The 27,983-nt window shown below is 47.8% G+C and overlaps 6 protein-coding genes; 2 read left to right on the forward strand and 4 right to left on the reverse strand.

Annotated features, from left to right (window-relative positions):
* The first annotated feature begins 529 nt into the window (after positions 1–529).
* GSTUM_00007515001 (uncharacterized protein) lies at positions 530–3,379 on the forward strand. XM_002839478.2 has 8 exons: positions 530–755; positions 853–940; positions 1,042–1,117; positions 1,174–1,467; positions 1,567–1,839; positions 1,909–2,305; positions 2,361–2,833; positions 2,952–3,379. The coding sequence occupies exons 1-8, from the start codon at positions 686–688 to the stop codon at positions 3,153–3,155; spliced, it is 1,875 nt and encodes a 624-aa protein (XP_002839524.1). The 5' UTR covers positions 530–685; the 3' UTR covers positions 3,156–3,379.
* Positions 3,380–13,753: 10,374 nt separating this feature from the next.
* On the forward strand, positions 13,754–17,371 carry GSTUM_00007516001 (uncharacterized protein). XM_002839479.2 has 5 exons: positions 13,754–13,990; positions 14,082–14,388; positions 14,468–14,580; positions 14,658–15,320; positions 15,400–17,371. Exons 1-5 carry the CDS (start codon positions 13,877–13,879, stop codon positions 16,963–16,965), a joined length of 2,763 nt encoding a protein of 920 aa, XP_002839525.1. The 5' UTR covers positions 13,754–13,876; the 3' UTR covers positions 16,966–17,371.
* Positions 17,372–18,673: 1,302 nt separating this feature from the next.
* Positions 18,674–19,930, reverse strand: GSTUM_00007517001 (uncharacterized protein). XM_002839480.2 has 3 exons: positions 19,721–19,930; positions 19,512–19,656; positions 18,674–19,441 (listed from the first exon to the last, which is right to left on the reverse strand). The coding sequence occupies exons 1-3, from the start codon at positions 19,848–19,850 to the stop codon at positions 18,889–18,891; spliced, it is 828 nt and encodes a 275-aa protein (XP_002839526.1). The 5' UTR covers positions 19,851–19,930; the 3' UTR covers positions 18,674–18,888.
* Positions 19,931–20,526: 596 nt separating this feature from the next.
* GSTUM_00007518001 (uncharacterized protein) lies at positions 20,527–24,047 on the reverse strand (the record flags this gene model as incomplete). XM_002839481.2 has 7 exons in its annotated part: positions 20,527–20,694; positions 20,762–21,043; positions 21,098–21,206; positions 21,273–21,760; positions 21,810–22,029; positions 22,079–23,887; positions 23,961–24,047. The coding sequence occupies 7 exons, from the start codon at positions 24,045–24,047 to the stop codon at positions 20,672–20,674; spliced, it is 3,018 nt and encodes a 1,005-aa protein (XP_002839527.1). The 3' UTR covers positions 20,527–20,671.
* Positions 24,048–24,525: 478 nt separating this feature from the next.
* Positions 24,526–26,072, reverse strand: GSTUM_00007519001 (uncharacterized protein). XM_002839482.2 has 4 exons: positions 25,719–26,072; positions 25,618–25,657; positions 25,240–25,548; positions 24,526–25,187 (listed from the first exon to the last, which is right to left on the reverse strand). The coding sequence occupies exons 1-4, from the start codon at positions 25,825–25,827 to the stop codon at positions 24,794–24,796; spliced, it is 852 nt and encodes a 283-aa protein (XP_002839528.1). The 5' UTR covers positions 25,828–26,072; the 3' UTR covers positions 24,526–24,793.
* A 985-nt stretch (positions 26,073–27,057) lies between these two features.
* On the reverse strand, positions 27,058–27,918 carry GSTUM_00007520001 (uncharacterized protein). XM_002839483.2 has 2 exons: positions 27,656–27,918; positions 27,058–27,600 (listed from the first exon to the last, which is right to left on the reverse strand). Exons 1-2 carry the CDS (start codon positions 27,884–27,886, stop codon positions 27,181–27,183), a joined length of 651 nt encoding a protein of 216 aa, XP_002839529.1. The 5' UTR covers positions 27,887–27,918; the 3' UTR covers positions 27,058–27,180.
* Between the last annotated feature and the right edge of the window lie 65 nt (positions 27,919–27,983).

The raw sequence follows: 27,983 nt of genomic DNA on the forward strand, positions 1-27,983 counted from the left end.
CGGTAGGTGGTTCTCGTCTACGCAGCACACACTCGAGTCCTGACGCCACTATGATCCGGTTGGGTATCCTCCATAAACGCTGTTCCAAACATTCTCCTAGGCCTGTTCGGGGTGGAAACCGGGTGGTAAATTAGTCTTCACATAGTTTGTCGAATGAGCTTCGTGGACAGCTGGTGGTCTTTCGAGACAAGAAAACGCTGTTTGTTTGGCGCTGGGAGTTGAGATACCGAATGGAATGCTTGGTATGATATTTTGTTCTCCGCTTATGATATCTATTGAATGTTTTAGCCAACTGTCCACTTTCTCCATAAATACTTATCCCCCCCCGAGCTATGATACATACACACGATGATCTAAGGAGACTCATAAACAAATCCGAGCACAGACCATCACTCGGGTAAATAACGGCCAAGAATCACGTGCAGCTAACCCGAGCGCTGACTAACCGCGGTAACCCCGGGCTTCGTCAGCTAATTTAGTCTGTTCCTCTAAATTAACAAGTTCCAGAAACCCCTCCTCCGCCCCTCACATCACACTTTTGGAAAAATAAGAAGAATCGCAGGAATCCCCCCGACCGAGCCACACAACCGGGTAACGCATAAGTCTATATAAATTCCGGGTTCACTTCAGCTTTTTCAAGCTCCTTTCCCCCCCTCCTCCAAAGCTGGAGTACGCAACCGCTAGGATGGCCGCGAGGGATCGATTCGGCGCTTTCCCACAGGAGCCGAATGGTTCCAAGCTCCAGCGGTTTATACGTATGTCACTACCGCCCCCCGGAGATGCTTTGCCGGATGGGAGGATTGTGTTTTTTTTTTGGCGGGGGTTTTGCTGACAGTTTTTGAGCCTTTATAGAGAGTGCTTGCGATCCGGTAAATTATGAGCCTAATCTTGCGTTGAATTTGGAGATTGCCGACGAGATCAATAAGAGGAAGGGGAACGCGTGGGTTATTTCCTTTGAGAGGGGGGAGGGTTGCGGGGAGGGGTGGGGGGGCGGATGGATGAGTGGGATGTCAAAACTAACTTGTTTTATCCTTCATCTAGGCCCCGTGAGGCTGCTGTTGCCATCGTAAACTATATCAATCATCGGAATCCTAACGTTTCACTTCTAGCTCTTAATGTAGGGAAGCTTTCGACCCCCCGGTTTTTGTTGGGAGGAAGGTTAATATGGCATAGCTCCTCGATATATGTGTCAAGAATTGCGGTTACCCATTTCACTTGCAAATTTCCACCAAGGACTTCCTGAATGAGCTCGTTCGTCGGTTTCCCGAAAGGCCACCTGCAAGGCCGGGTAAGGTCCACCTAAAGATTCTCGAGGCGATTGAAGAATGGAGGGGAACAATATGTCAGACAAGCCGCTATAAGGACGACTTGGGTTTCATTCGGGATATGCATAGGCTGTTGAGCTACAAGGGATATGTATTTCCGGAGGTTAGAAGAGAGGATGCAGCGGTTCTGAACCCGAGCGAAGTACGTCACATTTTCTCCATTCTACGGCTCTGCGGAATATCATGCTATGGAATCATTGGCTACGAGAGGTTGGAATCGCTAACGAGTGCTCGGTTTTAGACGCTGAAATCCGCCGAAGAAATGGAGGAAGAGGAGAGAGCCGCCCAGTCTGCAAAGCTCCAGGAATTGATTCGAAGAGGCACGCCGGTGGACCTGCAGGAGGCCAACCGTTTGATGAAAATCATGGCCGGGTACGATCAAACCTCGAGGACTGATTACCGGGCAAAGGCCGCGGAAGAGATTGGGAAGCTCCGTGAGAAGGCAAGGTTATTAGAGGAGATGCTTGGGAAGGTTCACAAGGGGGAAACTATCGGTCAGCAAGATACTTTTGAGGTGTGTCCTTCGTTTGACGCGAGTGCGTTTTTTTTATTGCATGCTGCTAATGAGACACGGGAGTTTTAGGAATTAGCAAGTGCCTTAAAAACCGCTCAACCGAAGATCCAGAAGATAATAGAGGAGGAGGGTGAAGATCCCGATGCTGTTGTGAAACTATTGGAGCTTAATGACGTTATCAATACCACGGTTGAGAGATATAACTTTGTCAAGCGGGGTGACCTGAATTCCGCAAAAGCACTACCGCTTATGGCTGGCGCGTCCCCATCAGCGGTTCCACCCCCTCCAGCCGTGGAGCTTTCGCTTATAGATCTAGAGGACAGCGCGAATGGTGGTCCATCGGCATCGGCGAGCGGAAAGCCGGCCTCATTAGAAGAAGACTTGTTGGGGCTATCCTTCCAAGACAGTGGAAGCAGTTCGTTCGGGCAAGGCGGTGGGATTGCGCTTGGGTTTGGAGCCAATACAGGTGAGCGGTGATGTCGTGGTTGACTTCCATAGTGCTAAAATGCGTGAGACATCAGGTATCCCTGGCCCGCCTTTATTATCCTCGACGGTTGAAGCGAACACTGCCGGTCAACAACAGCGTATTACACCCTCCACTTCACCCGCACCTCAAGTTGTACGACAGCCCCCAGCCCTCCCCAATTACTTTCAGAATGTATCTACCCCCCCACCCCAGCCGATGGCTCCAGGCGGCTTTGTTTCTCCGCCAATACAACAAACACCAGCTCCTGCTGTCCAACGAAACAATGGAAACAGTGCCGGCGATGATGAAGATGATTGGGCGTTCACCTCCTCGCTGCCGCCGGAACAACCTGCACCGCTGCCGGTCTCACAGAATGAACTTGTGATCCTCAATTCGAACCTGCATATCCTGTTGGATATACATAGACCTGTCACTATGCCCAACGGCCCGATATTAGTAAAGGCCAAGTTTTCCAACAACGCAAGCCAACCAATCGAGGATCTGACTTTTCAGATGGCAGTCACAAAGGTGCGTTAAGATCACATCAGTCCTCTCCTGTCCAACCTAGGAGCCTGGTCTTGGCTCTTCGGAGAAAGGGATTGAGAGGAGAGTAAAGGGAATTAACTGACACTATAAGTTCTCGCAGGCATTGGCTCTCAGGATGGAACCACAGAGCAGCAGGCATCTCGAAGCCCGTCAGAGGGCAGGAGTAGCACAGATCATCCGAGTCTCGGGAGTCCCGAGAGGTGGCGGCGGGAATGTCAAGATGCGGTGGAAGGTGTCTTATAGGGTCGGGATGGGACCATTGAACGAGGAACAAGGAGTCATCGAAGGCTTACCGGTTTCATAAATCCATTCATTCATCCTATCTTTGTCATTTACACATGAAAAAACAAAAAGAGCGAATGTATTTCTTGATTTTTTTTTTTTTTTTAATTCCCCCCCCCCCACAAATCAGGAGTGAAAGAAAGAGGGGGCGAACCTGTCATAACAACAATCTAGTCGTAATTCTCTCTCTCTCTCTTTTCTCTCCTTTCCATTGTGCACTTGTTTATTATATTCTATTGTTGTTTATTAAAGCTTTCCTCCGTGATTGGTGCGGTATGATGCGGTGTAGTGTTTCTACTGTAATCGTAGGTTGTTGGGTATGCAGTCCAAGTTTGTCCCGGTCACCCTGCTAGCATGGTGCCGGTAGTTTGGGTGGTGCATGGTACCGTAGTCTGAGTTGGATGCCGTTCCCTATCACCGCCCACGCGATGGTCTGGCGCGGATGGGATGGGATATGGTGCTCAAGGACCTGTGATGGGTGCTAGTATGATACTGCATTACGGTATCATAGACACAAGTGCTGTACAGTACAGTATAGATGCACCCAAGAAACCCAACCCTGGAATGATCCCCAAGAAATATACCGGTAATCTTTACAGATGAGGACATCATAACAAGACCCCAATCTAATCCATCCATCCACCCAACAATTATTTTATAATATACTAACTAATCTGTCCAAAAAATATTGTGAACGGGGTATCATAACTTGATAACTCCCTAGTACGTATTATACCAATCGTTTTCGTATTTTCAGCTATGATATTTAGATAGTATGCCAATGCCAGTTCACACGCACTTTGGAATAATCACCGCGCGCGAGGGTGGTTGTAATAGTAAGTAGTACAGTACCTGCAGGTAATTTAGTCTAAGGTGACAAAATTTAATAATAATAATAATAATAATAATAATAATAATACTTTGTATAATATGAATACTACTCGGACCTTCGGGGTCGACGACTGGTAACTTTCCGTCGTTTGCGTTTATGCTGTTTTCGTTGGGCAGGTAGATATCATAAAAATTTAATTAGGTAGGAACAGGATCTGGGGGGGGAGGTTTTTTTTTTTTTTTTTTTTTTTCCATTATTATTTATCATACCGGTAAGAATAGCATGCTATACTAGTACAGTACATACTAACGCTTTCCTTATTTGCCATTCTCTCGAGAATATGGAAGGAGGGACGTACGGACTAGCCGAGACCATCTATAAAGTTTTTCGGGCGAGTTTGTAGATCTAGAGAGGGGAGATAGGATTTACCGGGATCCCGATGAACTGGACCATGATGAATTGGGAAAGAATTCGAGCAGTAGGTCAGCGGTCACCCAGCATTGGAGAGAGGGAGAGGGCAATCGATCAATTCCACATAATCACCTATGAATTGATACAGGTACTACGGCGGAAAAAAGAAAAAAGAAAGAAAAAAAAGAGATGTCCTATAACGTAAATCACGTGGATCCGGAACATCACCCTGAAGCGGAATGGCGCAATCTCGCTAAAATGAAACATCCTCCAAACATAGTTACCCAGCTTAAAAAACAAACAACTATGACCAAAACACAACAATGCCGAAAGTTAAGAAGCCCAATGATACTACAGGTTGTGAGATACGCATTACTGCTGCAATCCAGGCTTTGAAAGAAGGTATGCAGGAAAGCATTCGGGCAGCCACTGAGGCTTTTGATATTCCAAAGTCTACTCTTTATTACTAGTATACAGGGAAGAGAACCAGTCGCCATCTTGCACAGGTGAATAACCAGTTAATATCAGATCTGGAAGAGAAAGTAATTGTGGCTTGGTGTAAGGAGCAGGATAACCGGGGTTTTCCACCATGATTGGATATGGTGAAAAGCATGGTACTTTTTTCGTACGAAAAGAAAATGGAAGATAAGCAAAAGAGTTTAGGAAAAAATTGGATTACAAGATTTCTAGACCATCATCCCAATATGGTGACCAAGTTCAGCACAAAGTTAGACCATCAGAGAGCTCATGTGAGTTGTCCCCGCCTATTGTAAGACTATTTTTCCATACTCTCACAAATCATTCATCAACATAATCTAAAGCCCTTCCAGATCTTCAATATAGACTAGAAAGGATTCCTAATGGGGATTTCAGCACAAGTAAAGATCCTCTGTCACTGGAAGTGCAAAAACCCCTGTGTCACTCATGAAGGCACTTGAGAAATGGTTACCGTAGTTGAAACAATTTGTGTTACTGGTTATGCCTTTCCGTCCATAGTGATTAACAAGGGCAGAGCTCAATACAAGGGCTAGTACACGAATTTAACAGCTACCATGGCTAACTACTGCCTTTCATTCTCTCTAAATAGCTGGACAGACAATGCAGTTACTTTGAAATGGATCACAGAATTATTTAAGCCATGTACAGCCTCCATTGCCCCCTTCCCATAACTACTCCTACTAGACAGACATGGCTCTCATATAACTTGGAAGTTTGTCACCTTTTGTCAAAAAAAAAAACATTATTCTATTCTGTCTTTCCTTGCATTTAACAAATCTCCTCTAGTCCCTGGATGTGGGTATCTTTAGCCCGTTACAGAATGCCTATGGCCGGGGGGTTGGCAAGTACAACCATCATAGTGAGGAAGGGATTAAGAAGTCAGTTTTTATTCCCCTTCTACATAATGCACGTATTACAGCTATCACCAAGCGCAACATCAACTAGGCTTTTACTACTACTGATATTATACCATTTAATCTTCGCCGAGTTAACAACAAGCTAAAGCCTGAAAACAACAACTGTAATCCTTTTCCAACTGTTAGGCGGAGACAACCTGATAGACTTCAGAGTTGTCTAGCCCGATCGAGATTCGTTTTTATAGACGGAGATTGTCTAGAAAGGCTCGGACTTCACTCGTTTCGTTTATGACTACTAAGAGCGAAGTAAAGTAGCGTAAAGTAAAGTAAAATCGTAAGAACAATATTATATTGTTAAGGTCTCTTCTCTGTTGCTTGATGATGTCTAAAGCTTGGGAGGCACTTCGATATTTATATTCCGCGTCTGAGTATTCGCGGACTACATCTGACTAACATACAACCATGTACCCTTTTCCAATATAACTCGCAACGTCGGGTTTTCTTCCAAGGTGCGAACACCTGAAGACCCTGAAAATCATCACACCCTCTTTGATAATTATAATATGACTATTTGGAAGTCATGCTGTTTCCAATCGAGTAATTATCCGATGGTGAGAGTCTTTTTAGACAAATGGCCCAATTCTCAAGTCGAACTGTGTTGGCTCCAATCGTCTCCCTTGTCGACGAAATGATCAGTTTCGTCTGCGGGTTGCATCTGCGAAGATAGTTGTTATTACCGACTTTCTAGGTCATCTAACTTCAACTCTTCATAACTCCATACCCAACCGATAGGTCTTTTCCGGAGGACTTCCTACTTGCCTGCAGGAAGCCTTTCCCTAGGATTGGTAGATAATCCCTCGGTCGGTAACCCTTGGTTGCCGTGAGTAATAGGATTCTGGTTACTGTTACCGGTTTGGGAGTCACCCCTTCGGTTGCAGTATGTACCAGAACCTAGTTGTAACACTCCTCGAACTTCATTGGGTTCGATGGTAGTATTCTCAGGAGTTCCAGACTTTTCTGGTTATCGTAGGGTAGATGTGAATGTATTGGTCTTTCATTAAGATCCTTTACTATTCATCATCATCTTTTTGCGCGAAAACATCCCGTTACTTACGGCCTATGCCGAAGATATCTCGTTCTTGAAGCCTAGTAACTTTTTGGGTAGTTGACGGATTCACTCCGTTATACTTCCCAGACCTAGCCGAAGGTCCCATCTTATATATCCTGCGAACAGGATCCGGTCGGACGGACGGCGGCGACGTATACGGTGCTATTTTAACATCTTCGATTCTGTGATATAATACTCACAGGACGCAACTTAGATCGATATGTATGATGACGTGTGGGCCCCGTAAGGGGGCTAGAGGGGGGGTGTTGGAGACGGATTTCGATTTCGGGAGAGGTTACCCTACCTAGGGTGGTTCCTAGGTATCGGATCTCGGTATTCCTAACACCAACCAACTCTACACTCCCTTCTAAGATCTTTCATATACCAAAATGCTCCAGAGATATATGCAGTCAACTACAAGCTGCAAACCATCTTATTGACAATGGTGCTTTGGTTAAAAAATTCAAGGGAATTCGCAAAGAATTTAGCCATGCTGTCCTATTCTCAATGGCAGAGAAGGAAATCAGGGAAAAGATCTATGATGGCTTATAGTAGAAAAAAACCTACAACACTAAGCCAGACAGGAAACAGCTCTCTAAGGCCCGTATTCTGACAGGCAAAGAGCTTATTGTATTGCAAAAAGCCCATAATGAGCTTGACCACCATTCAAAAAAGTCACCGCAACAAAAGAGAAAAAATACAACTCCTATCACCCATCCAAGTACTCTATATCCTGAACCTCCATGCCAGCATGAGTCTCGACATGTTCAGATTGCTTTAACTCCTAAAGTTATTGCAATAACTCTAGCTACTACTTCAGAGGATGCTCTTGAGGTGATCTCAGATGCGTTATAGAATTCTTGTCAAAATACTCGTACTTCTTATTACCATCGTATCTCTGATACTCCCTTCTGACCCCTCATTACCCACACCCATATGCCAGACTGCCCACTCCACATGAAGCTGTGTTCAAAGCACTAGGTTTTACCTTTTTTTTTTTTTTTTTTTTTTGAATTGTTTCCCTTCTCTATTTATCTTGCTGCTTTCCTGCCTAACTAATTTGTTTAAAAATCCAGTTTTCCTTCCACCTTCTCCCTCCTACCATGGCATTTTCTCCTATGTTCTCTCTTTTTTAGGCTAGTTTTGGAATGATTTTATGCTTTTTTCTCGTAAAGTTACAATTGAATTGGTTGTCAATATACTTCACTTGAATCCCATCCCGGTTCCCTGTATTGTCCTGGAAACTGGTAATTTACGTTATATGCCAGATGAGGTTATCGCTGGATATCCACCAGTCACTAGCATAGATTGACAGATTCACAGGGGTATGATTAGAGATATGATTGTACTGTACTGTACTCGTACAATTGTTATCGTAGTCAAATTTAACTCAACCTGGGACTCTTGCAGGAGTGTTTTACTTTTTATTATATCATCATAGCTTTACTGGCTATGTAGGATTTATGTATAAGTTGGATAGATGGAAGGTGTCAAGTATGCTACCATATATGTGGGTATGACACTGTACAGTGTCAAACATAAAATATGGGTTTGTCATCCCAAATGTGTGAAGCAAGCCAAGATATCGAAGATAATGAGTAATTGTTTATGATTAGGTGTTGAGTAGTCAAAGCTTATGTATATATGATGATCATAATTCTCACCATACGAGTATGGGTACTCACAACATGGTAATAAAGGGCCAGCCAGGGGCGGGGAAGAAAAGGGGGAATAGCAAGATCCCATGAGGTAGTGAGTGGTTTGTCAATACTAGCGGAAAAAAAGAAGAAAAAGAAAAAGAAGTATTGCCTGGTTGACATGAGCAATCCAGAGCAGATACTAGATAAGTTATCTAACAAACAAACAGGAGGAGGAGGTCCCACGAAGTGTGAAGTTAAGAAATCATGGAATTGGGTTCGGTGCAGTACCGTACAGACCACTTCCATGTGAATTACTATCATAATAGTGACCCTGAGTATTCTCATCCCTGGAAGAAAGTATAAAGCAGCAATGTGACTGGTCTAGGTTTCTGACTTCCACAATACTCATGTTTTTTTTTTTTTTCATGGTATTTTGTTTATTATTGATTTATTAGCATAATCCCTGCTCTTTCCACTGCAAGTTTCCCAACCTCTATGAGCATACGCAAGTGGGCTACAGTATATAGCCCCTGGTAGAAAAAATTGGAAAACAGGTGGGATTGACAAGAGAGCAGACTGGGGGGTAAGAGATATCAGAATTTCTAATTAAACTTTAAATTACAGGAGAATCACCACTGCCGTGCACACTCACAACTCACTACCGGGTATGTCCCCTATTGGCACTGAGGACTGCTTGAATCCTTTCAGGCATAATATCTACTATTTTCACAATTTCCTCTATTGTGATCTTGTTCTATTCATCAATTACGGCTTCTTTGACTTAGGTAAGGCCTCTGAGTCGTGGCTGGCACTGGTTGACACAAGTCTTGATGAGGTTTTATATATTTTCTATAGGGTTAAGATTTGGTGATGCTAGTAGCCATCTGAGGAAAGGGATTCTGTAGAGATCGCGATAGGATTGAGTAAGGCGGGTCTGGTGGGAGGATGCTCCATCCTCCATTAGCCAAAGAGAAGAACCCACACGCCAACTTTCATGATACCAAAATGGCCAAATTGTAGGGACCAAGATGTGATCAACATAGATTTTGGCAGAGATAGTACCACAATCATCACGCTCCCAAATGACCAGAATCTTCTTTCCACCGTCCCCCAATATACCCTCCCAAATCATGATCAAATCCTTCTTCTGAAATCTCGGAACCAAACAATTCTCTTATCACTCCTCTCCTGCTACCCTTATCACATACACCTTGTCTTGCAATCCACCCAACCAAACATAATATTCATCCGTCCATATTTCATGCCTCCACTCCTGTATACTCCAATGACTATGTCTTTGGGCAAATGTAAGGTGCTTTGCACGCTTGATGTCGTCCAGATAAGGCTTGCGGCGGGCGGAACATCAATGGTAGCCCTCCTTAGTAAAGGCATTTCATAGTGCTGTCTCACTAGCCTCAATGCATAGCTCTTAGGCGATATCAACCAGACATCCGACAGTGTTCTGCATCTGAGGTAGCTAATGATACCAGTACTCGTCTCTGTAGGATGTTGAGCTTGAGCTTTCAGCCAACCTGGAATTTCTTTTGCGGTGTCATTAGCTGGCTGCATATCTGGGAAACTGTCAATACCAGTACTCCCTAATTGTCCACGATTTGTTGAAGTGTCCACCCAGCTGTGAACCTCAAGGCATGAATCGTGCATTGTTGTTTATAGGTAAGGTCGTCCATTCTAGCTGTTACCTGGTATCAGATGCCGGAAATCTTGCTTCCTTCCCTTGCTTAAGTACTTCATACATTCTTACAGCCAATAAGGGCCCTGGTTCTGCACTGACTTGCCCAGACTCTGCACAGACTTTGCACGGACACTGCACGGCGGTAGTTACCGTATCGCCCAAGCTAATTGCTTTCCCTCCTTCCCTCCTTCCCTCCTTCCTTCCTTCCTCCTTCCCTCCAGGAACGCCCGCTACCAGATTAGAGCAGGATGCCGTACTCGTACAGTAACGGCGGAGGGTTTTCTGGTCACGTGGTATGTATTCCCTCATTACGGTACTATGCAGGGACCTCGATAATATTCTGCGCTGAGTTGTGCTTGGCTCGATAGGCAACAGTGGAGCACAGTTGGTGCTCCACTGTTGGGTGCCGTTAAGGCTATCCTTATTTTGTTGCTCTGATAGGATAGTAGGGATAAAGTAAGATGGGGTGGGAAGGAAGTACCATATTCGTACAGCAATCGTACAGTACGGTACTGTACGAGTACTTGTACTGTGGCGGCACGGTGTGGGTGCGTTTAGGTGAATCGGTGATGCTGAGTCCTTCCTGCGATGATAGCTTGTCGCGGGTTTTGCTTTTCTCTCTTGGCTCGGCTTGGCCGACACGCTCGAGCATTGGGCGGTGAGTGGAGTTGCGGTAGCACGGCGCCGCTGCGGGTACAGCCGATAGATAGTAAATTAGTCACGTGAACCAATCTGATAGGCGATATTTGATGAGCCTCATTTTGTTGAGAAGAGACACGTGACTGATATAGACTAGGTATAGGCGGCATGAATGGTGTGAGCGTGATACTATACCCGTATGACGTGCTCCATCAGAGGACCACTTTACTCGCACTTTCTCACTTTCAAAGTGTCAAGTGGATGGCTGCTCGAGCAGACTTGCTTAATGGGGGGAGTTAGGGGGGGGGGTTAGGGTTTCACGTATTGTCAAGTCCGAAAAAGGTGGGCCCCATGGGGATAGTATCATAGGTGGTGGTTGGTGGAGGCCGACAAAACCTGGAAGAGAGAGAGGGACTCGACTTGTATCATACCGTAGCTATCGTGGTTGACATGGAGGGTGCCAACACCCCTCCCTACAGGCTACAGCCCACTGGTGGGTGGTAAGGGGGTAGGGGACCCAATGATGGCAGTTAAATATCCTTGCAAGGAATGTCAAGATGTAATCAATGGATAAGGCGAAATCTATGCTGCAGCGTACTCGAGTAACGTACCAGTAAGCTAAACTACCGGTCCGGACTATTTCTATCCACAATTCTTCCTGGATAAATACTATTACCGGTATTATATCTGCAGTACTTGTACGACAATTTGGGTCGGTCAGGTCCCAGGTTATCTTCCATTTGTCTTCGGGCTACCTTGGCATCCCGTCTCGGTCTTGCATCTCCAAAATTTTGTGAGGTTTTAACTTACACACCGATCCTGCGCTATCATGCCTGGCATTTTTGGTGGGGGTTGAATTTATGTTTCGCTGCTGCATCCCTCGGCGGTATGCATACGGTCCTGGTGCTCGACTACTCGTACCGTACCGGTATCCATGTTGTGAATTCTGTCTGTCCATCCGGGACTTCCCAGTCAACCCATGACGACCCGTGCCTTTTTTTTCTAAAGGATCCCAGGGGCCACAATTGCTGACCCCGAAGCCTCCTTCCATGTCTCCAAAACTTCCATGGCGATGAAAGACAAGTCGAAAAAACCGGTCATCAGGCCAATTAAGCCAAGCAATCCTGCACCGTTATTAGAAATAGATAATGACCGTATCATACGCACGATTTGGCCTACGGTCCCAAGAAATGGTGGTGGTCAGAGGGCGGTGACAAAATCTGCCATACCCCCCCCCCGCCACAACTTCAGAATCAGGGAAGGAGATATTTGTACCGTCTAAGCCAGACATGGATAGCGGACCGGATTCATGCGGCTGCATCCGGGCGCCTGGAGGGAAAAGGAAAAAAAAAAGAGAACCCACGTGAGGTTGCTTTGGAACAGGGATTATCGACAGCAACTTACCGGTATTTTATCAGTACTCGAGTACGGTAGGTCACTCTCACTTCTCCTCCTGCCCAAGTGGGGGCTGAGGAGGAGGAGAAGGAATGTGGGGAAATGGAAAGGTATCATAGGGTGGAACTAGGATGAACTGCTGTGTGTGACTTTTAGGTTTCTTCACTTGCATATGAATTGGGATGGAGGGGATGTGCGTGGGATGGTGCAGCCGGTGCGGTTACTCGAGGGCCAGCGGAGGAAAGTGTGTTCGCTTGCCTTGCTTATCCGGGTGAGGTTTTGTTCGGCAAGTACTTGCTTTTTTCTTAGTGGGCAAGAGAGAAGGAAGGAAAGAAAGGTCTCAGAGTGTTGAGTGCGGTATGTGAGGGTGTGTGTGTGGGTGGGAAAGTGCAGCAGCTCGTCCTTTCTTTCTTGATAATTTCACCACCCTACGGTACTCGAGGAGATATAGCTATCATACAGCGCCGCACTCCGCAATCGCAAGTCTACTGTGGGACTATTTCCTGGACCAATACGGCACCAACCAACCAAGGTGTTCCGGGTACGGCAGCGCTACCGCGTATCTGTGCGAATGTCACCTTCCTCGGGCTATGATATTTGTACGTACGATACCAAGTATTCTTATGGTAGTCTACCGCTATTTCGCGGCTTTTTTGCTGTTGTTATGCTATGGCATGGGTAACCTTTGCCAGTCTCGTCTGTCCCTCATGAATGAGGCCATTTTCGTCAATAACTCTTTGTCAGAGGTTCTGGGCTTAGAGCTCCTTTCTCTTTGCAATTTCATACGTGACGGGTGACTGCGAACTGCATACGGGGTGGTACTTCCGACTCCCTGATCGCCGTCGTCGCCTGGCGAACGCGGGAATTGAGGTTGTCGGTCAGGACGATTGAAATTTGAGCCTCCTGCCGTCTCTGGGCAAGAGGAGAATTGTCGTGCTGTGGATAGGTATGATAGCAGGGTCCGATACTCAACTCCAGTATCATAATATGATACGAGTGCCGTACAGACCTAAACCAAGGGGTTTTTGATACGGCTGAGAACTGGTACCGGTACTGTACCCAGTATCCGAGAAACTGAAATTTTGTATGCGCCCTCATATAATAGTACTCTACCGTTCACTATGAAAATTCAAATATACCAGTAGTAGAAGTTGCCATAAACAAAAATGGGATTGTATCGTTTGAAATTGCTGCGACATGGTGAATCCACTTGCGCTTGCACGCTCGAGTATCATATCATATAACAAGCGCAATATTGACGGGGACAAGCGAGGGCCTGGGGTGTTCCACTTTAAGCCAAGACCTTGATAGTTGAAGCTATGATATCTTGCTGCTAGCTGCATAGTTTTGCTATCATATCATTCTCGAGTAGGTTACTGCAGTGCTGTGCCCGCACTCTTTGTTATCGGGACCCTATCTTGCACCCCCCCGCTGAGCGGGCCAGGTCTGCTTTTTTTTGGACCCCCCACCCCCTTAAAGTCCCCCCCCTCCGCTTTCTTGCTACTTCTTCTCTCCTCTCTTCTTATTTCTCCTCGTTCCCCTCTTCATCGCCTTCTCTTCCTCTACGTTCGTGGAGTGGCTGTGGAATCGACAACCTTCTGCTGATTTCTGTACCCGGTGGTGCTTAGAATACTTAATTTTCCGGTTTCTTTCATCAAGATCCGCCCAGCATGGCCGGAGGGAGTGGAAACTCCACGGGTCCCGCCAACCAAGCGGGGGTATTGGAGGGGATGAATCCTTCGCATTACAATCCTAACGATCCTCTTACACTGTTCATCATTCAGGTTGGTTTTTTTGCTCGTCCCAATAGCTAAACTTCGGGCGGGGGCGGTGTGGGGGGGGGAACCATTTGTTCTGACAGGGCGTGCGCGATAGGTCACCCTTATTATCGTCGTTTGCCGTCTTTTGCACTGGCCTCTCTCAAAGTTACGGCAGCCCCGTGTTATTGCGGAAGTCGTCGGGGGCATCATTTTGGGTCCTACTGTCATGGGCAGAATCCCTGGCTTTAGGGATGCCATATTTCCCAAGACCTCCATGCCGTTGCTTTCTCTGGTTGCCAATCTCGGACTTGTAATCTTTTTGTTCCTTGTCGGACTGGAAGTGGACATGCGATTGCTGCTTGTGAACTGGAAGGTTGCAGTGAGTGTCAGTGCGGCGGGAATGGTACTGCCCTTCGGATTTGGTGTGTGAAACCAAACTAATCCTGGCCCTGGTTCCTGGACACGCACGGCTGACCTGGCGTTTCCTTTGTATCAATTTAGGCGCGGCCATCGCTTACGGCCTTTACCATCAATTTAAGAATGACAGTGATGTCAACAACAATATATCCTTCGCAGTCTACTTGCTTTTTATTGGTGTTGCAATGGCGATCACAGTGCGTGCTGCAGCCAACATCCTGAGCCCATCCAGGTTGCACTGCTTTGGAATGCTGACTGTGTTCGTGTTTGGTAGGCCTTTCCGGTGCTCGCTAGGATTTTGACCGAGCTCGAGCTTCTGGGCACATCCGTTGGAACCATCGTCTTGTCAGCTGGTGTGGGTAATGACGTTGTCGGGTGGATCTTGCTTGCCCTGACGGTCGCATTGGTCAATGCGGGAACTGGGCTCACGGCGCTCTATGTCCTACTATTATCGATCGCCTGGATTTTGTTCTTGGTTTACGCCGTCCGACCTGTCTTCATATGGTTCTTGCGCCGTGATGGCTCCTTGGAGAACGGGCCGACCCAGTCTATGGTGGCGCTCACAATGCTAATGGTTCTCGCATCGGCATTCTTCACTAACATCATTGGTGTACACGCGATTTTTGGTGGATTCCTGATAGGATTGATTTGTCCTCACGAGGGCGGTTTCGCCGTTCGACTTACGGAAAAGATTGAGGATCTCGTGTCTGTCCTGTTCCTTCCCCTTTACTTCACTCTTTCCGGATTGAGAACGGATATTGGATTGCTCAACGGGGCCGTCGCGTGGGGCTATGTCGTTGGCGTCCTTACTATAGCTTTCTTGGCCAAGATTACCGGTGGAACCGTGGCGGCAAGGCTCAACGGCCTGGTGTGGAGAGAGAGTTTGACGATTGGTGTCCTTATGAGTTGTAAGGGTTTGGTTGAATTGATCGTGCTGGTAAGTTATTTCGGTGATTCGGCAGGAGCTGGAGCCAAGCATGAAAGGGCCATCATGTTAATTTTGCGGTGTTTTGAAGAACATTGGTCTTCAAGCAGGGATTTTAGGCGTAAGGGTGTTCACGATATTCGTGATCATGGCTTTGGTTACCACCTTTGCTACCACCCCATTGGTAACGTATTTGTACCCTCCGGACTACCAGAAGAAGATGGATGCCTGGAGAAAGGGCAAAGCCGACCGGGATGGAAACCCAATTCAATTTGGCGACGATGATAGCTCCCAGGGAACTCTTGGAGGCCAGAAGGCGGTCGTTACCAGGTTTTCCAAGATCACAGTGCTGCTTCGTCTTGAGAGCATGCCGAGCATTCTCACCTTTGTTAACTTGTTGGCTGGAGAACGAGTGCGACCTGCTCCCAAAGTTCACAAATCAAAAGCAGCGATTCCCGAGGAAGATCCACTCTCGTCCCGCTCCGATATTAGCAAACGTCCTTTGGAGGTGCATGGGGTCCGCCTCGTCGAACTCACTCAGCGTACATCAACCGTCATGCAAGTGTCCGAAGTCGACGAATTGCAGGACAGGGATCCGGTTGTCAATGTCTTCCGTTCCTTCGGCAAGTTCTTGAACATGGCCGTCTCTGCTGTATTGTTCATAACGCCCGAGGCTTCCTTCGCCGAGACCTTGGTCGGTAAGGCTGCTGATCGCTCTTCCGACCTTCTCTTGATTCCATGGAGTGAGACCGGCGCCATGAGCGACGCCCAGGACGCACAGTATGCGAATACCGAGAATCGTTTTACTACTCAGCAGCATAACCTGTTCATCAATAAAGCGCTTGATACTGCTGCCTGTACCGCTGCTATCATGGTTAATCGAGGGTTTGGAGGTCCTTTGATGGAACGAACTCTTTCTCGTGCCATCAGTCAAATCAGTGTCCGGTCTCGCAAGAACGCTGACTCCGCTCCTCCTGTTCCTCCAGTTGCTGACCCTTCGCATCATATCTTCTTCCCCTTCTTTGGCGGCCCGGATGATACCATTGCCATGAGATTTGTCTTGCAACTGGCCACCAACACCAACGTTACGGCCACGATTGTCCGTGTTGCCTACAAAGCCGGCGTCGTGGAAGAACCTTTGGACCTCCCCGCACCGGCTAACATCCACCGCCCCGACCTCCCAAGAAGCCTCTCTATGTCTAACGTGCCAACACTCTCCCGCGAGGATACAGCCAAGGATTCCACGACCCAATCCCCAGCCACCGCCGGTGACCCTGCGGTCCCCGACGCCGTAGACGCTTTCTTCCAGTCAATGGCCGACTCTGTCCCCGCCGCCATTTCCCAGCGTGTCCTCTTCGAAACCGTCGAAACAGCCCAACCCATCCACTATGTCATTTCCAGGGCGAAGGGGGAAGTTGGCCAATCAAAGAATGCTGGAGACTTGATCATTGTGGGGCGTTGCCAGCCCGACGTCCAGCCCGACATCAGACGCGAGCTTGTCTCTGTCCTAGCCTCCTTAGGCGTCCCCTCCGGCGCGGGTAACGAGACGAGAAAGTGCCTCGGCGACATGGCGGAAGCCATTATCGTCTCTGGAATCAAGGCTTCCATGATTGTGCTTAAAGCTGGCGGGAAAGCTCTTGAGCCCAACGATGGTTAGAAGGGTGGTGTTTTATCTTTTTGGGTTTGGGTTACTAAGATTTGTCTTTTTGCCTCCTTGCTTGTCCCGGGTCTGTTACGGCCTGAGCCATAGTCTCTAGTTTTCTATTTCTTGTACCTATGGATTTTTTTCTTCTTCTTCTATTCTTGTCAGGGTTTTCAACTTTTTTTCTCAAACTGTTTTTGTGGATGGGCGCGAGTATCGTATGATGGTGATGATGCCCCAGTAAGTATGATACAGCGGTTGGGAAAAAAAGTCTTGGTGATTGCCCCTTTTTCGCAGCGAAGACCGGCAGGGGCCTTACTTTTTCAATTGTTGGAATCCCATCGAAACCTGGATCTCCTTTTTCCCAACTTCCTGGTTTAAAGTCATTTCGTAATTAATTTGAGGTATAGTCTACCCAGTACGAGTACAGTACCAACTGAAGGACCCACACACACAAAACCTTGTAGAGTTCTACCCTCGCTTAAAAGTCATCATTACCCCTAATTCACTGAGCCAATTGCCCTAGCAACATGTTACAATAGTCTAATGCCCCAATCTTTGATGATGGAGAAGTGTCAGAAGTGTCAGAATGCTCTGTAGTCTAAACATCTGGAGGATAATCTTTACGCGTCATACCGGTATATACCATACCTGGACAGTTTTCGGAGAGCGGTGGTCTATAGGGGCCTAGTTAAAACGCCTTTTAAAGGGACGATTTTCGGTGCAGAGGTTTCGAATCACACACCTCATAGTTGCCCTAAAAGGTAAGGAATAATAGAAGTGGCGAACATATCATAAATTACTGTAAAACACGGTATGGTATCTATGCCATCACTTTTCGTTCCAAAATCATATTCCTCGAAAAGGACATGGGAGATTAGCTTTATCGTAGGGTCGCCGACGGTTTTATTTAAAGTATGATATCATACTCGCCAATTTTAACCCCCCCCCCTGCAGGTGGGGGAGGATGGAAGCTACGGTACGAGTACAGTGGAGAGAGAGAGAGATGGGTGAAAATCTAACTTGTACGATATCATATCCTAAAATTATTATCATAATATCATACAAAGCTTGGCTAGGTTTTCGGAATTGATAAGGTATCATAGTTTGGAGAAACCCCTCTCCCCCCCCGCATGCTACTGTACTCGAGTACATCGAAACCAAGCCTGCCGATTTCTCTTTCAGCAATTCATTCAATCGCCGTATGATACCGGTGGCCTACTACTGTCTGCCATACGGTACCATAATCCACCAGCTGCCTGCCTGCCGTCCAGCACTTGAAAGGGAAAAAAATGAAAAAAAGGCATGGCTCGACCCCGGGTTTGAACCGGGGACCTCTCGCAAACAAGCTCAGGGTGAACCCTAAGCGAGAATCATACCACTAGACCAGCCGAGCTTGCTACCTTGTTAGGTCGAATTTGCCAGTCATATTTCCCCAGTGAGAAGTGATTCCTTCTGCGGAGGAGGAAGGGGGGGGGGTAAGTAGGCTGGACCACGTGTGAGATATCGAGTTATTTTGTCATGTACTCTTGTGAATTGTGTTCCTGTGGTGAATGGCGGAGCTGGGGGATTGGGTGTTACAACAGGCGATGGATCGCCGGGTTCGGGAATCCCCCTTCTGGTGGATGTATGATATGATATGTATGATATGATAGAACGGGGCTTGCCAGGGTATAGTGCTCGGGGTTTTAGGATTGGTAGTGGGTTTTGATGTCCACATTGTGTGTGGTAGGTTTTTGTACTAGTACTGTACGTATGATACTTATTTGGCTTCCTCATCTAATAATCCCCATGATATTGTAGTTATAGTTATCCCTTGAGAAAGGGGTATCAAAAAAAAAAAAAAAACTCCCAGGGCGCCGAATCTATCCAATGATCCCAAAGGCAATCATATCACGAACGGAATGAGATCAACCCCCCCCACAGTTCCCCCCCTTCTCAAACCGCCTTCGCCCCCCCACTCTCCTCCTCCCTCATCACCTCTCCCCACCACCACTCTAGAGCCCCCGCAGCTACCCACTCCGCAACCACCAAAAACTCCATACAAACCCTCATGCCAACCAACACGCCCACATCCCCCTTCAAAACCCCATACCGACTCCCTCCCCCAGGCGTCACCACACCCCCCTTCCCCAAATCCCACGCCGCCAGGACCGCATACAAAATCCTGACGAGCAAACATGGCATACCACTCAACACCGCTACATAAAACACTCTAGCGGTCCACGCGAAGGCCCGCCAATGGCGGTACAGAATGATCAAGGATAGGAGGATGAACGTCCAGGCCGTGAGGAAGAGAAGCGATGACGCACGGGCGTATGTGATTGCCTGGTTCAGGGAAGTGATCGCCGACGGAGAGGGTGAGGGGGTGGAATGGAGGGGGACCAACACCCCGCCGACGGCATTAAGCACTAGTGCCACGAGCACGAGTAAATGTATCAGGGTCAGTAGTCGGAGGATGGGATGGTAGATCGTTGACAAATGCTGGGTGCTTTTCTCAAGAGTTAGCGTCTAAAATATGATACTTGCAATGAATTGTACTGGTTTTTCATGCTACCGACCAGGAATTCAAAAACCCTAGACAGGCGGCTAGTAACGGCGACACCGCGATTCCGGAGAACACGGTCGCGGGGATGACGAGTGATTTATTTGTATCTGCTTGCTCGAGCGTGATGGTTAGTAGGAGGGCGCTGCCGACTATTCTGACTGGTTATGGCACTTGTCAGCTTGCACGTGTAACTTGACCGGCTTGCCAAGAGGACAGACATACAGAGGCAGAAAACGGCAATGTACCACCATCCCGTCTCCCGTGGTGTTCGGGATATGTTGTATGCCGTTAGGGACAGGAAAAGTGCGCCCAGAATTACTTCCGAGAGGGAGAGGTTTGCGCGGGGGGTCATTTGTCTAATTTTTCTTCTTGCATCATTCGCTTGTTTGGTGATGTGAGAACGTACTCGAGTAGATTATGGTTTGTATCAACACTCCGGCGAGAGAGTTGAGCTAGAAAGACGAGAAGGAGATGAAGAAGATGCAAGCGAGCAAGAACGTGTATACTCGAGTAGTAATATAGCAAGCGGATATCGGCATTACAGCCCCCCTCTCTTCTTCCCAGTATTGTATCACAGACTACAATCCCCCCATTCACCACTTCCAATTCGTCCACACGTGCGGAGCTTATAATAACTTGGGTCATCACACCATTTCATTGGGTCTCATCCATTCGCTACCTCGCCACAGCCTTCACGCACAATACCGGTAAATATGAGGAGATATACGAGGATGGCTCGGTATGGTGCCTTGCTGTCTGGCTTTCCATTTGCGAACGGATGCATGCGCCAGTGTCGATCTCCGACAGAAGAAATACAGGTGAAACCCTGTGCTCAGCCTCAATACAAGTACTCAACCAGTACGAGTAACGCGACGTTTTCTTCTTCAGCCAGAGTTCACAAGGGGAGCATACCATTGCTTCGGCTTAAATTTATTCCCATAATACAGGTACCGGTATGATACCGTATAATAAGACCTTCCCGGGCGCAAAAGCTTCATTCCGCCAAGTGCACGTCAGATAGGGCATCATTGGAATAAATAATAACCATGATATTGACCACAACCAGTACAAATGTGCTCATGATTCCCAACACAACTTGAAGGTACACAAAGAAACGCTCAAGAGAGAAAACAAAAGAAAGGAAGGCCCATGAATAGTAGCATGGATACTGGTTTAAAACCATTTTCCAGTAAGACCTGTGCCACCAGCAGCACCATTAATCACCTTGCCTTCAAATTGTAGATCACAAAGGGAACTACTCACCGCCGAGCAATGCCTTCCTCTTCTGCTGATTAACGAACTTACCCACGTCCTCCGCGAAATTCGCCGAGCTCTCGCCGAGCCTATCCATGCTATCACCCATGATGTTCAACTTCTCGGTCCGCTCTTGTATCTGCTTCGCCATATTTGCGAATACCCCGTCCTGGTTTGACGCGCCAGCAGCAGCAGCAGCGCTACCGGTACGTGCGTCTATTTCTGCCTGGCGTTTTTCCGCGCGCATTTGTTCTATCATTTTGCGGGACATGGGTCTTTCGGGGCCACCGACTGGAGTTCTGTTAGATAGGCTATGCGTGGGAGAAGGGGAAACAAGGAGCATACTTAGTAGGTCTACATCCTCGACTGTGACATATTGTGTTCCGGAGATCCATTGAAAGTTAGATATTGTAGGGCGGGCGGGGACGGGGGTATTTGGATTGTAAAGGGTGTCCTTTGGCGTATCCGCGCTGGAATAATTACCCATCAGCCTTATAGTCAACAAACCCGGAAATCATACAACTCGCCAACTATCACCCTTCCCCCACATATGCAACAGCGAACACTCCGCCTCAGAAGTCCACCCGAAAATATATCCAGCTCCAGTAACAATTATGTCCGCCAATCTGCTCTTCTCAAACCACTGTCCAATCTTGACCTCACTAATCTCCTTCAGCCCAGGGATTGAATAACTCTTCACAACACCATTACCCATAACACAGCTGAGACAGACACCGTGAGTTTCTAGCTCTACCACATTTGCAGACAGACAGTCAGAGTCCTCCCAGCTCTTATGCGCGCCCTTCGCAGTCGGCGGTCGGAATATCCTCGATTCGGACTTTGTCACGCCCAGTAGAACTCCGGGCACTTTTATACCGTCTCTGAGGTTTGCTACGGCTTGCTGTGTGGCATATACACGCTTGCCGGAATCGGAGTTTAATGGAATTATTTTTATAACTGGGCCTTCCATGTGGGTTATGTTCACGAAATTGCAGACAAAGCCGGGGCCTTGAGGAAGTAGTTTGAAGGTCGCAATTCTACCGTGGCTGGTTCCGACGAACAGTGCAATGCTTGAGAACTCTGTGATTCACTGTTAGTAGATGCTCTAGAGTATTCGTAATCAATTGCTTGCCATCGCCCTCGAGTGTGAGAACTCCGAATTCCAAACAAGTAGCTTTCTCTCCCTCCATAGGCTTGTCGTGGCTCTTTCTAACACTAGACCTCTTAGCCTCCTTTGTCAAGGAAGTCAAACTTTGGTGAAATATAACGGCAGGCCCCTAGGGAGAAATCAGCATGGGGAAACCTCGAGGCATCTCCCAAACATACCCTCAAATCAACAACAGATACATGACCGGTCTGATAAGCAATAGCAACAAATCCCACATCACTGCAGGCAAGATGCAAAACACTCCCACAATGCTGCTCAAGAACACAAAGCGGCAAAAGGCCCTCCTTAAGGGTAGGATTTGACTTCGACTTTGCATCTCTAATTGCCCCAGTAGGACTGCCCGGCTCAGACCTGCTCATGGACTGCAGAGCCTCGTCTTCTCTAGTCCTTCCGTAGCCTTTATTCTTGCCCCACCTGAATAGCACGACCTCTCCGGTCTCCATTCCCACAGCTAACTCTCCGGTAAAACCTGCCATGGAAACACACTCGATCTTCAGATCGACGCCACGCTCTAAAACCTGCCCTAAGTCAACCTCCATTATTTTCTCGTTTTCGATTTCGTCTGCGAGTCCCAAATCCCAGATCTTTACTGTCCCATCCAAGTGAGCCATTTGTAGCACGGTTCGACTCTCGTATCGTCTCAGAGGTTTGACATGTTCCACCCCGCCAATGATTACTTCCTTTGGGCCATCACGGCTCTCGATCATGCCTAGCCACCGCTGGCGATTTATAGGCGAGAGATTAGCGGTTGTCACACGAGGATGAATCAATGACAAGGAAGGATGGAACACCAAGGCCGGGGAGATAGGTTGGCCATCCGGAAAGCTCAGCGTCACTAGCTCCCCGGAAGCTAACAAAGCAATGACAGCAACGGGGTCATGGCTCCCAGCGTAATGAGGGCTGGTTCGGGGAAGCAAACAGAAATCAACAACATCGAGATCAGCTGGAGTCGGCAAAACACGCTGCCTTCTAGGTGACGCAAAGTGATCCGAGACGAATTGAATTGATGAAGTGAGCATATTCGGAGTGGGTCCAAGATCCAGAAGTGTGAGGCCCTTATTGGGCATCACAGACAGATTTCCACCCGCTACCAAGATGCTGGTGTCATCGGGGTTATCCGTACAGCACCAAGACACTTTAAACAGTGGCTGTCTGACAATTATTGTTCCCTCAGTCTCGCTAAGCATACTTGGCTGCGGACCGCACGGAATGTTGACATTTGTATCCTGCAGAGTCCTAGCTTGTACGACCCTGCCATCTCGTGAATCCCAAATCACAAGACAAGAGTCTTCGTGTGTAGTACAGATAAACGTCCCGGTAGGATGCCACAGTGCCTCGCAAAGCCTCGGCCTCCGCACAGAATTTAGCATGCTCCGTTCCGGATCAGCTCCAGGCGCACCAGGCGGTATCTCAAACTGAAGGTGAAGCGTTGGCGCATGCTGCTTCAAAGAGAAAACAACACACCCCTCTAGATATCCGATCAAGAGTGTTCCGAGATCCCGCGGATGCAGCGCAAGCGATACGATTGGCAAAACCCTGGCCTTCGGCGACCGTTCCCTCCATAAATTCGGCACCAGGAATGGCGACCTGAGCCGCCGGTCAAGGTCGTACGCGACCACCTCTCCATTCTGCAAGCCCATGAATACCCAATCCAACGATGGATCCGTCAAAACCGCGCTCACAATTCCCGGAGGTGAGTATCTGGCAGGCTGAGCTTCGAGGTCGGTCATGTCGAAAACTGAGAGCTCGCTCTTGGTGTCCACGACGACAATCCTATTATCGCATAGCTTCAAAAACTTGACGCCGGCCTTGCGTGTCAATGTGAATGTAACCTGCACTCGCTTCTGACCAAATACATAGACCTTTCCGGGAGTGGTCGCCGTTTCATTTGTTCCGACGGCGAAAAGTGATTGGATTGGGTCGTAGGCAAGGACAGACACGGAGGATTCGATTCCGTATTTCTCAACCTTGCGGTGGAAAATGTCAGTTTGGGGAGCTTGTTGGGGGAGCTCGTTGGGGGAGTGAGCTGAAGATACAAACTTCATCTAGAACAAATAGATCTGGAGCTGCAAGAGCTCCCGTAAAGTCGTGCTGGATCCCAGCCTGCTTTGACCGTAGGAAATCCATCACAGGTTTGGGTTGTAAAAGGGTTGCAGAGAGAAGCGATTCAGAAAGGAGCCCAAGAGTGCCAATGCTCGGAGATTATACTAGGTTGCGGAATTGTGGGGCCAACCTCAGCAATAACGTTCTTGGCAGTGACGTCGCAACACCGCCGAAACATTCATAGATAATACTCTCCAACTATCGTAAATTAATATACCAGCTCGAGGTGGACGTGACAGCAGGGCCATTGACAGGTTTTCCGTGATTTATAATTTATATTCAAGCTATGCAAGTAAGTGGATGATTGATTACCGAATTTCCCTGGCCAGCTACGAAGCAACACAATTCTAGTACCGTTTCCCCGATTAACCCCCCATACTGCGGCAATGTTACATCACAGCTGGTCACTCGTGTAAAAATCCCTTCAAATAAATCAGCAGCCACAAGTCCCTTTGAGTGGATGGTCTATCGCTACATAAAGGCTCCGCGAAAGAAACAAATATTAGTCGAAGCAAGAAAAAAAAACCCCTCAAGGTTAATCATGCTGAGTATAATTCAAGCCTGCCATTAGGAAAAACATCTATGTATCACAGCCATCGTTGACAGCCCCATACAAAGAAACATTCCAACACCTGATTTTAAACAAAGAGACCCTACTTTATAATAGAAGATTGAACCATAACCCATGACAACATTCCAGCCGTACAAGTAAATACTTTGGTGATAGGAACCCTCTTATCCGAGGCGTTTCGTACAGAATAGGTGGTTGGTTATTTGGGAACAACTGGTTGAGCAGTGGTTGGCTGAGCGGAGGAGCTGGCTTCAGCAGACTTGCCTGCAGCAGAATCATCGACCATGGCATCGTCTTCTTCCGCCTCGCCCTCACCTTCTTCTTCCTCCTCGTCGTCTTCACCACTGCTCTCAGCCTCCAAGTCCTCGGAACCGTCATCAGAGACTTCATCGGTTTCCTTGCTAGCGGCAGGGCCCGCGGTGTCATCTGCTCCGCCCATCTCAACGTCTTCATCGGCAGGAGCGGCCCCAGCTTCTTCTTCGCCCTCGAGCCCTTCCTCCTCTTCGGCTCCGTAATTGTCGGCATCATCCTCAGCCTCATCGGCCTCAGGCTGATCGGGGGGGAATTCGGAAGGGGCGGATTCCTCAGAGTCCCTTGAAAAGCGTAAGAAAAGCGGTATTGGAAGGATGGAAATCGTGTACATACCACTTGATGGCAAATCTGGTGACACGGGGCTTCTCGGCGAGAACGTTCCTCACAATTCTATCGGTCTGAACCTGTTTAGGGGGTTCGTTGTTGAGTTCCTCGGAATCGTATTCGTTGCTCACGTAGTAACCAACACGAACGAATTCGCGGCCATCATAAGAGCATGTGAGGAGAACGACGGTAACTCCCAAGATCTCGGATGAGGGAAGTTTGGCAAGTGCAGGGGGTTCGGCCTCGAAAACGAACTTGTTGACACCAACGGGGATGGGGCCGACAAGGAGGGAGTCGAGCTCCTGATCGTGCTCAGTGCTGTTGGGAATGTTAGCAAATAAGAGATTGGAGATGGAAAGCGATGAATTCTGATGGGATATAGCTTACGAGTTAGCGGAACCGACATAGGTAAGCTTCCACTCAAGATCTGCAGAAAAAACGGGTCAGTAAGGATAGAAATTGCAAAAGGGACTAATGAACAAGATTACCTTTAGTCAAAGGTTCGAGACATTCAAAGGTAATCTCAAACTGATACTTGTCGGCGAAGCGAGCAGGGTTGTTGAGGACATTAACGTTAAGCAGTGAAACAACAGACATGTTTTATATATTGACTGGTGGAGAACTTCAACCTGTCAGGATGGGATGAAAGTTGAGAGAAGGATGGGGGGAATAGTAGGAGGAGAGGAAAACGGAAGATGGAGTGGAGGTGGAAATAGGGGACGGAAAGGATGGGGGGGATGAAGGGGGAAAGGTGGAAGGGAGAGGAGAAGTGACTGACTAGCACAGAGGAAGGAGGGTTAGAGGTAGAAGGATGCGAATTGGGCGAATGTTTTGGTCGACGCGTTAAGAGAGTGAGTGACAAGGGGTGTGCCGCCCCAATTGCTGTGTCGTACTTGTCGCCCCACGGAACTACAATAGACTAGGTGTTGGCTAGGAAAGGGTCACAACGACGGTGGGAACGCACCCTAGGAATGAATCAGAAAGGTTGTTCCAACCGCAAAAGCACCACTAGCCAACCCATAAACCCTCCTCCCTGCCTCTTCCCAGAGATCTTGATGCACGAGTTTTTTCACCTTCCTTCACTCCTTCTTAACCTTTTACTTATATTTTACTATGATAATATCTTAATTCGTCAATTCTATACAAACAAACTGTTTATCGCCACCCATACCTGGCCTTCATACAGGGCCTCGACCGGTGCGATAGGTGGCATGATGGACTTTTCTTGTTTGTTGGGCCTATATCAGTAGGCTAAAGTGATTTCTGCCCTACCCGTCAGGGTCCTTTCTCCGTCACGTGAGCCTGCTCTGCATTCAGCACCCATCATGAAATATCCAAGTATGATATGGTACATATGCAGCATGGTTGTGTTTTGTCATGGACTCACCGACAGAAATTTTTACGGAGCTGGCTCGGTGATCATTTTTTGTAACCATGAGGGGAAGCTCCATTGGTGATGGGGGATACCGGTAGGCTACCATAATCTAGATGTCTTTGAGATGCTCTAATGGCTTATTATTTCCGGGGTGTTTGATGGCCACATTGATCAGCCCGAAGATCCTTCTCGGGAACGCCTCCGGAGTCCCGAAAGCACGTAACAATGCTGCTGTTATAAAGGTATGTATTACTCTATCTATCCCGAGGATAGGAGCCCTATTTGCTGTGGTCCTAGCCTTGACCACACTACCGTGCCTCTTAATTCTTGGGTCATGATCCGAGGCCCCCGTGGCCCCCCGCGGTAAGTGCTATCCCTAGACATAATAATGGGAAGTGTCGGGATTAAAATGCTCAGGCATGTACCATAATCGACCGTGTCTTAAGCACGAGTAGAGTGATGAATAAACATTACCCAAACAAAATAGAACTCGGGCCTCTATCTACAGTACAATCCGGGTCCGAATATCGTACAGCATCTATACAAAACGCGCCAGAGGAGCCCTATGAATGAGTTCATCTCCTTTTTTTAACCCCATCCAGCGCTCTAGCAACCCCACCAATCTCCCAGACATTGACAACCTCCTTAACCTCATTTTGGGCCTTAATCTTTTCCAACCTCCTGCTTTTGTCCACCTTTCTCAAGTACCCATTGAAAACCACCACCTCCGCTACGCAGACAACAATGCTAGACGCAAACGCCAAGGCGAATCTCTGCGGGACATCCCAGCCACTGGCAACCATCCATACAGCCACAGAAGTAGCTATCGTCGACAGTAATACATTAGCGATTATTGATAGCTGCGATTTAAGGTCTTGGAAAGTATATTCGTCCTCTTCTTCGTAGATGTCTTGAGGTTTGTTTGTTAGGGCGTTGTAAATCCGCTCTTCTTCTTGCTGGCGGAGGCGTGCCATCAGGTATTTATATTCCTGAGTCTGGTATTTTGTTAGCTTACTGAGGGCGAGAGGAGGGTGACAGCGGAGACAATACTGGCTCGGGCTTTGGCGGAGGTGGGGGGTGATAAAGGTTGCATCCTTGTAGGAGAGTGCTCAGGCGGTATTGGGATTTATCTTCGGAGGTGTTAAGGAGGGTTTGGGAGATGATGCGGATTTGGCGGTGATCGAGATGTGTCGTAGGAAGTGAGATCGCGGAGGATGGGTTCTCCTTGTTGTAGACCTCTATCGCAGCCGTGAGCTGCGATGTGAGGGTTAGAAGGACCATGATTACTTTGAGCTGTGAGCTATGTCGTTGAGGTTGACGCGTTGCGGGTTGGAGAATTGTGGAGTGAAAGTTTAAGTGGATCAGAGGGTTGCTTACG

The sequence above is a fragment of the Tuber melanosporum genome (genome assembly GCF_000151645.1).
Source record: "Tuber melanosporum whole genome shotgun sequence assembly, scaffold_36, strain Mel28".
Taxonomy (NCBI): Eukaryota; Fungi; Ascomycota; class Pezizomycetes; order Pezizales; family Tuberaceae; genus Tuber; species Tuber melanosporum.